The sequence below is a fragment of the Neoarius graeffei genome, chromosome 13 (assembly GCF_027579695.1).
Source record: "Neoarius graeffei isolate fNeoGra1 chromosome 13, fNeoGra1.pri, whole genome shotgun sequence".
Lineage (NCBI taxonomy): Eukaryota > Metazoa > Chordata > Actinopteri > Siluriformes > Ariidae > Neoarius > Neoarius graeffei.
The window spans coordinates 71,029,046-71,038,338 of NC_083581.1; the positions used below are offsets into that span (position 1 = coordinate 71,029,046).

Here is a 9,293-nt window from a genome sequence, read left to right on the forward strand (position 1 = left end):
CACCATCTGACCAATCAGATTGGAGAATTGAACAGGGCTGTGGTGTAAAGTCACATAATGAAGGTGCTTTGAAATCATGTAATATGAAATCACATTAAAATGATAATGCGGCTGTATTCTGTGAAATAAAGCTTTACTGTGGTATTTAATTTAGTTCTCAGTGCTGATATTATGGAAAGATGAAATATGATTAAATGCATAGTTATATTTAATACACCTCTCTATCACACAAAACACAGGTGTGGACATTCAACTCTCAACTCTCTTGCATTTCCGAATTAAATGTCATGAAATGAAATCTTTCAGTTTTTATAACAAGAATAAGGTAGTGTTCACTAGTTTATACAGGAAATGTATTCCCATCTCATCTCATTATCTCTAGCCGCTTTATCCTGTTCTACAGGGTTGCAGGCAAGCTGGAGCCTATCCCAGCTGACTACGGGCGAAAGGCGGGTTACACCCTGGACAAGTCACCAGGTCATCACAGGGCTGACACATAGACACAGACAACCATTCACACTCACATTCACACCTACGGTCAATTTAGAGTCACCAGTTAACCTAACCTGCATGTCTTTGGACTGTGGGGGAAACCGGAGCACCTGGAGAAAACCCACGCGGACACGGGGAGAACATGCAAACTCCGCACAGAAAGGCCCTCACCGGCCACGGGGCTCGAACCCGGACCTTCTTGCTGTGAGGCGACAGCGCTAACCACTACACCACCGTGCCGCCCAGGAAATGTATTCAATAAGATATTTAACTTTAGATTCATTTTTTAAAATATCTAATTTCAAAATCAAAAATCAGCAGCACACGAAAGTATATGAACCAGTTTACTGCACACAAACAAAGTACTGGATTCTGCTTTGGAAAAGTCTGACACAAACTTTATTACTAGGAATTACATAATAATAATACATACTGTAGTACTTTAGTGCATATCACTATTTTGTGTTCATTTCTGTATCTTTCAGCCAACTTTAGAAAGCTTGAAGGCAAAAGGCAGGCAGTCGTATAAAAATATTAAATGTAGCAAAATCCATCCATCCATTATCCGTTAGCACTTATCCCGTGCAGGGTCGCGGGCAAGCTGGAGCCTATCCCAGCTGGCTATGGGCGAGAGGCGGGGTACACCCTGGACAAGTCGCCAGATCATCACAGGGCTGACACATAGACACAGACAACCATTCACACTCACATTCACACCTACGCTCAATTTAGAGTCACCAGTTAACCTAACCTGCATGTCTTTGGACTGTAGAGGAAACCCACACAGACACAGAGAGAACGTGCAAACTCCACACAGAAAGGCCCCCGTCGGGCGCTGGGCTCAAACCCAGAACCCTCTTGCTGTGAGGCGACAGTGCTAATCACTACACCACCGTGCCACTCCTAAATGTAGCAACATTTCCTCTATGAATCAAGATTGATCATTTACTCCAAACAATTAATGTTTAATTGATTACTTGCTAACTATCAAGGACTTGTCTTTGATTGTTTGGTTTAAAAAAGAAAGAAAGAAAGAAAGAAAGAAAGAAAGAAAGAAAGAAAGAAAGAAAGAAAGAAAGCCTCATTATTGCAGCACTGAGTCTACTTCTTTAAGTCAGTTTGAAAAAAATGTGTCTGCTAAATTATTTAAAGTACAAGTAAAAGCAGCTATTCTGTTCTAAATAATGGAGCAATGAACAAAAATCTTTTCTCCACAGAACAAATTTGGCTGAAAATTTGTCGATTCGTTCAGTTAGACATGGGTCCATCCATCCATCCATCCATTATCTGTAGCCACTTATCTTATACAGGGTCGCAGGCAAGCTGGAGCCTATCCCAGCTGATTATGGACGAGAGGCGGGGTACACCCTGGACAAGTCACCAGATCATCGCAGGGCTGACACAGAGACAAACAACCATTCACACACCTTTACATTCACACCTATGGTCAATTTAGAGCCACCACTTAGCCTAACCTGCATGTCTTTGGACTGTGGGGGAAACCGGAGCACCCGGAGGAAACCCACGCAGACACGGGGAGAACATGCAAACTCCGCACAGAAAGGCCCTCGCCGGCCACGGGGCTCGAACCCAGGACCTTCTTGCTGTGAGGTGACAGTGCTCACCACTACACCACCGTGCTGCCGACATGGGTCCAGGAGAAATGTATTTCCTCTCACTGTATACTCTATGTAGTGTATGATTGAGATGATAATAAAGTTCTACTTGATGTGACATCAGTAAAAGTTAGGATCTTAGTGGATCTGGAACCTGTCCTGGGAACACCCTGGGGAGGACGCCAGTTCAGTGCAGGGTATCTCACACTCACACTCACAAACACACACAATCTCATTCTGAAGTGTCATGAAACCATCTACTGGCATGTTTTGCAGAAATGGGAGGAAACTGAAGAACCTGGAAGAAACCCATATGGACATAGGACAAACACATGTTGTGTCACAGTGCCACACAAATGAGTTCGGTCATTCTGTATGGACACAATTTGCAATGTGACCAACAGTCAAAGTAATGATATTATATATGCCTGGTTTTTTTTTTTCTTACCCAGACTGTGATGAGTGGTAGTGTGTCAATTTAACTCAGTGACTCCAAACTTAAAGACAGTACACTTCATAACCACTTGATGGCAGACTACGACAGACATGTAGTCTGAAGTCATTTCCTGCTTTGAGGTTTATGTCTGTGGAGCAGCGTCTCATACGCCTCATTGAGTTTAATGAACATCTCTTCTGCCTCTTGTTTCTTCTTGGGGTTGCGGTCTGGGTGCCATAATTTAGCGAGCTCCCTGTAGCTGTGAGAGATCTCCTCCAGCGTAGCTCCCTCAGGCACTGATAGAACCTAGAACAGAGGAGAGGACTCAGACCTTGGGCTTGATACATCATGGGCTTGTGCTCTTGGTTCCAAGAATCATAAATTATTCAAGTATTCATTTTCACAGTGAAACTACGGTATATGAACCACATAAGCATGCGTTAGTATCATGATAGCATCCAGCATCTCCTAAACACTACTGCATGTTCCTTTACGTAAAGTGCATCACTCAGTCTTTGAATTAAAAAAAGAAAGAAAAGTGTGTGTATTATAAGAAAAAACATCTACAGATAAATATAAAACATGCTGAAAAGGAATTCTCCTTCAGCATTTTGGTTAATTAGAGCTGATCTGAAGAAGGATGTGCATGACATCTGGCACAATTATACAAAATATATGAAAAAGAATGTGTGTATGTGTTGGGTGGATATACAGTATGTATAAAATGACATCCAAAGACGGGATATACAAGTAGGTTTTTAGATATGTATAAAGGCAAAGGGGGCGGCACGGTGGTGTAGTGGTTAGCGCTGTCGCCTCACAGCAAGAAGGTCCGGATTCGAGCCCCGTGGCCGGTGAGGGCCTTTCTGTGTGGAGTTTGCATGTTCTCCCCGTGTCCGCATGGGTTTCCTCCAGGTGCTCCGGTTTCCCCCACAGTCCAAAGACATGCAGGTTAGGTTAACTGGTTACTCTAAATTGACCGTAGGTGTGAATGTGAGTGTGAATGTTTGTCTGTGTCTATGTGTCAGCCCTGTGATGACCTGGCGACTTGTCCAGGGTGTACCCCGCCTTTCGCCCGTAGTCAGCTGGGATAGGCTCCAGCTTGCCTGCGACCCTGTAGAACAGGATAAAGCGGCTAGAGATAATGAGATGAATGAGATAAAGGCAAAGGGTAAACATACACTCTCTGGCCACTTTAATAAAAACTTGTTCTTGGTTCTAAGATCCCTGTTCTTGGCTGCAGGAGTGGAACCCAGTAGGGTGCATCAGTTGCCTCCTACAAATGAAAAGTTCCTCCGATCATGATGCATTTTTGTTTTTATGTTCCTTTTGGTAAGAAAACACACTGGGTGAAATATTTTGACAAAATTCAAAAGTTTAATGGTGGCACCAGGAGCTCAAAGTTATGGAAAAAGCTGCTGTTTTATGACTTTTACAGTATGACAAAATTTCGATCACTTTTCATGAAACATTATGGCACCTTATAGAGTATACCAAATATCTTAGATACACATTTTTAGTACATTTTCTAAATATATTATCAAGCACAGTTTGAGTTTTAGCTGTTCATTGAATCATTGTTCAAATACTTTTAAACAATACAAATGTATTATGAATCACATTAATGCTTCTCAATCCCTTGCAAAGGTTCTTAACATGATCTCTGGCTCACAAGAAATCAATAAATGGAGTCCAACATTGTGATTCAAACCTTACGCGAAAACATAAAATAAGCATTTTTTGGCCAAAAAAAAAAAAAAATGAACCACATGGTGCCACCATTAGACTTTTGAATATGGTCAAAAAATTTTACAGGATGTCTTTATTGGTGAAAAGGAACACCCAAACAAAAATGCATCAGATTTTATGAGTGAGGGCAACTGATGCACCCTAGAACCCAGTGTGTTCTTCTGTTCCGCTGTTGCATGCTGAGATGCCTTTCTGCTCACCACGGTTGTAAAGAGTGATTATATGATTTACTATATCCTTCCTGGCAGCTCGAATTGCTCAATCTGGCCATTTTCCTCTGACCTCTCTTATCAACAAGGCGTTTGTTTCCACCCACAGAACTGTCGCTCGCTCACTCGATGTTTTTTGTTTTTCGCACCATTCTGTCTGTGTATGCTCTAGAGACTGTTATGTGTGAAAATGCCAGGAGATCAGCAGTTTCTGAAATACTCAAACCACCAACCACCATCTGGCTCAAACCAACACCCATGCCACAGTGAAAGAAAGAAAGAAAGAAAGAAAGAAAGTCACACTATGAGATCACAATTTTTCCCATGCTGATGTTTGAAGTGAACATTAACTGAAGGTGTTCCTAATAAACTGGCCAGTGAGTGTATGTTATTGGAGAATATTTATATCACTTTCAGGAAGAGGAAATGCAAACTTTTGAACTATTTTTTAAAAAATAACATCTGTGGAACCAAACTCACTTTAATGGTGTTTTGCTGGTATAAATGAAATGATTTTGTCGTCTTCATTTTGTCCTAAAGTTATGCAAACTGAGAGAATATTTGACTTGTCTATAACAGATAGCAGAAAGAAAATGAGTTAGGATATTTGTTCTGACTGAAAATATTTTTTCAGTTTTAACGTGTAGAGTCCTTTAATGTGCCTTTTAATCCAGAATCTCTATAGACGACTGTAAAATGTTTATAGTATAAAAAACATTATACTACAGTGCTATTGGATGCTCAATTCTGATTGATCAGAAGGTGTTGATTCATTTTCTATCACGGCAGCTCTGACAATAGTGTTGCCAGTAATTCATATCACAGATTTAGGTCTGTATTAATTGTTATACTTTATTATTTCTACAGTTACTCATTCCCAGGGACTTTTATGGCAGATCCGCACCATTACTTGCAAACTAAAGCTCAAAATAAAAGGGGGAAATGTATAATCGTTGACATATGAAGGTTTCTGTAAGGAAATGTTTATTTAATATTTATGGAAGAAATCTCCAGTGTCAGGACTTTGTAACAGTCAGTAAGTTTTCTGTTATGGGAAAGTCTTCAGGACAGAGAACTTTGTGCTTTCTGGTTTCTTGGTGACACAAGAAACTGCACTGTTTTTTTTTTTTGGTATTTTTAAATTCAAAAAAAGAGAAAAAAAAAGACAGCCAAGTGAGGGAATGACTGTTTCTAGCTGCTATAATGTAAGTAACAACATGACCTCACTATAAACATCCATCCATCCATCCATCCATCCATCATCTGTAGCCGCTTATCCTGTGCAGGGTCGAGGGCAAGCTGGAGCCTATCCCAGCTGATTATGGGCGAGAGGCGGGGTACACCCTGGACAAGTCGCCAGATCGTCACAGGGCTGACACATAGAGACAAACAACCATTCACACACCTTCACATTCACACCTACGGTCAATTTAGAGCAACCAGTTAGCCTAACCTGCATGTCTTTGGACTGTAGGGGAAACCGGAGCACCCAGAGGAAACCCACCCAGACACGGGGAGAACATGCAAACTCCACACAGAAAGGCCCTCGTCAGCCACTGGGCTCAAACCCAGAACCTTCTTGCTGTGAGGCGACAGTGCTAACCACTACACCATGGTGCCGCCCTTCACTATAAACAGATAAATCATAGTTTTTTTTTCTTTCAGGAATACATTAGACACTGTAATAATTGATGAATTGCTGTGATATAAGGGGAACCAAGACTGAGAAACAGTGCATTAAAATACAACCCAGTTCCTTTCTTACTTCATGCCTGCTGAGGGCGTGAAGTGTTTGAACAGTGGCCTCATAAATCTGGAGCTTTATTTCATGCTTCAAGGTTAACATGTGGGTTTTGAGACAAGATTTTAAACCAGCTGATTTGACCTTCAACACTGTTCATTTGGTCTCACCTTCATTGCGTCAATCTCTCGTTTGCTGTATTCATTAAGAAGTATTTCCAGAACCTTCTTCCAGCTCTCCTCGTAGTAACTCCCTCCAGTCAGTGTACACAAGATCTGGTATGGCAACAGCAGAAAGAACTCCAAAACCCCTCTGAGCCAAGGAATGAACCAAAACATGTCGAGAAACGCTGCCACGCAGTCTGAAATGTAGTATAAAGTAGCTGTGGTGTTGTGAAAAATGCAGTATCCTAGAGGAGCTGAGAAAGCCAGCAGTGCAAGGCTAAGGCGATAGAGGCGAGGTCCTAGGAATGACAGAAAGAAAAATATACAGTGGATATAAAAAGTGTACACACCCCGTTAAAATGATAGGTTTTTCTGATGTAAAAAAAAATTGAGACCATGATAAATAATTTCAAAACTTTTCCCACCTTTAATGTGACCTATAACCTGTACAATTCAATTGAAAAACAAACAAATCTGTTTGGTGGAAAAACATAAAAAATTAAAAACGTACAATAAGCTGGTTGCATAAGTGTGCACAGCCTTCAACTAATACTTTGTTGAAGCACCTTTTGATTTAATTACAGCATTCAGTCTTTTTGGGTTCACACCTGCTATCAATAACTCGGATTAACCCCAAATAAAGTTCAGACATTTACTCAGTTGCATCCTCCAGCAAAAGCCAGGGTTCACAGAGAGCTTACAAAGCATCAGAGGGATCTCATTGTTGAAAGGTATCAGTCAGGAGAAGGGGACAAAAACATTTCCACAGCATTAGATATACCATGGAGCACAGTGAAGACGGTCATCAAGAAGTGGAGAAAATATGGGACAACAGTGACATGACCGAGAACTGGACGTCCCTCCAAAACTGATGAAAAGACAAGATGAAAACTGGTCAGGGAGGCTGCCAAAACACCTACAGCAACACTGAAGGAGCTGCAGGAATTTCTGGCAAGTACTGGTTGTGTACTACATGTGACAACAATCTCCCGTATTCTCCGTATGTCTGGACTATGGGGTAGGGTCACAAGACGGAAGCCTTTTCTTACAAAGAAAAACATCCAGGCCCGGATAAATTTCGCAAAAAAAATATATATATTAACTCTCCCAAAAGCATGTGGGAAAATGTGTTATGGTCGGATGAAACCAAGGTTGAACTTTTTGGCCACAATTCCAAAAGTAATGTTTGGTGCAAAAACAACACTGTGCATCACCAAAAGAACACCATACCCACGGTGAAGCATGGTGGTGGCAGCATCATGTTTTGGGGTTGTTTTTCTTCAGCTGGAACAGGGGCTTTAGTCAAGGTGGAGGGAATTATGAACAGTTCTAAATATCAGTCAATTTTGGCCTAAAACCTTCAGGTGTCTGTTAGAAAGCTGAAGATGAAAAGAAATTATCTTTCACCACAACAAGGACCCCAAGCGTACATCGAAATCAACAAAACAATGGCTTCACCAGAAGAAAATTAAAGTTTTGGAACGGCCCAGCCAGAGCCCAGACCTAAATCCAATTGAAAATCTGTGGGGTGACCTGAAGAGGGCTGTGCACAAGAGACGCCCTCGCAATCTGACAGATTTGGACCGCTTTTGCAAGGAAGAGTGGGCAAATATTGCCAAGTCTAGATGTGGCAGGCTGATAGACTCCGACCCAAAAAAACTGAATGCTGTAATTAAATCAAAAGGTGCTTCAACAAAGTATTAGTTTAAGGGTGTGCACACTTATGCAACCAGCTGATTGTATGTTTTTATTTTTTTATGTTTTTCCCCCTAACAGATATGTTTGTTTTTCAATTGAATTGTACAGGTTATACATAGGTCACATTAAAGGTGGGAAAAGTTTTTAAATTAATTATCGTGGTCTCAGTTTTTTACATCAGAAAAACCTATCATTTTAACGGGGTGTGCACACTTTTTATATCCATTGTACTGAACAGTGACAATGAGAATGAACAATGAAATCATCAAAATATAGACCTGTTTATTGCTAATATCATATCAGACATGAAATTTGAATTGTGTTTAGCTGACTAACCGAGTGGCTCTGGTGGAGATCCTGGATGTTTGGGAAGTTTAAACTTTCGATGTTGTGCTGCAGTGACACTAGCTGCTATGCTGATGGGTAGAGGTGCGAGTGTGCTGCCATAGAATATGGATGAGGTTATGATACAAGCAGTGAGGGTCTTCTGTAGGTCCGAAGTCTGCTGACCAATACAGGACACCAGGTGGACCCCCGCACCAACACTCAACGGCAGCACAAGCACGTAGAAGAAACTCAGAGAGTTCAGACTAATCAAAGCAACTGAGCCAAAGTAAATGCCAACGCAAATCTGACCAGCAAAACGAACCAAGCCTATTGGTGGAGGAGTGCTGGGCAGGCGTTTGACTCTCACTGCTTCTTTGTTGGCTTCGCTAACGTAAGCTGGGATTCGGAAGAACTCTCGGAACCAGCCGAACCCAAAACCACCCAGAGTGAGCATCCACAAGAGAGCATGGCTGTCTCTCCTGAGGTACAAGTGATGAAGACCCAGTGGGCCTCCCACTGCCCAGAGAGCATAGGTTGTTATTAGTCGCTTAGGCATAAGAGCATCCTTAGAATTGCAGCTAGCAGAGGAAAACACTCGTCTTCACTGAGAAGTGTAATTTTGCAAAATATCTGCACAGACAGACAAAGAAAAGCTGTAATAAAATACAGAGACGTCTATGTGAAGTCAAAGCATTATTATTATTATTATTATGGCATTTTTTAAACATTCACTTTGAGTGACGTGAATGACAAGATCTGTAACTGTAACTCAACTCAACCGGTCACATTTGACTTATTTTGCCTGAAGAAGAAATCACTTTAACTCACAAAATGCAAATCAGAATAAATTCAGCATTAGTC

The 9,293-nt window shown here is 41.3% G+C and overlaps 1 protein-coding gene across 1 annotated transcript; it reads right to left on the minus strand.

The window, feature by feature from the left end:
- Nucleotides 1-1,610: 1,610 nt before the first annotated feature.
- Nucleotides 1,611-8,988, minus strand: dnajc22 (DnaJ (Hsp40) homolog, subfamily C, member 22). Its single transcript, XM_060936993.1, has 3 exons — nt 8,442-8,988; nt 6,414-6,706; nt 1,611-2,850 (listed from the first exon to the last, which is right to left on the minus strand). Exons 1-3 carry the CDS (start codon nt 8,986-8,988, stop codon nt 2,668-2,670), a joined length of 1,023 nt encoding a protein of 340 aa, XP_060792976.1. The 3' UTR covers nt 1,611-2,667.
- Nucleotides 8,989-9,293: the final 305 nt, after the last annotated feature.

Excerpts from the sequence above, each read along its gene's own strand:
- dnajc22 (XM_060936993.1), bottom strand. The coding sequence starts at position 8,988 with ATGCCTAAGCGACTAATAACAACCTATGCTCTCTGGGCAGTGGGAGGC. Across the intron at positions 6,707-8,441 it reads ATCTCCACCAGAGCCACTCG|GACCTCGCCTCTATCGCCTT; the intron begins GTTAGTCAGCTA and ends TGTCATTCCTAG. Across the intron at positions 2,851-6,413 it reads GAGAGATTGACGCAATGAAG|GTTCTATCAGTGCCTGAGGG; the intron begins GTGAGACCAAAT and ends CCTCTGTTCTAG.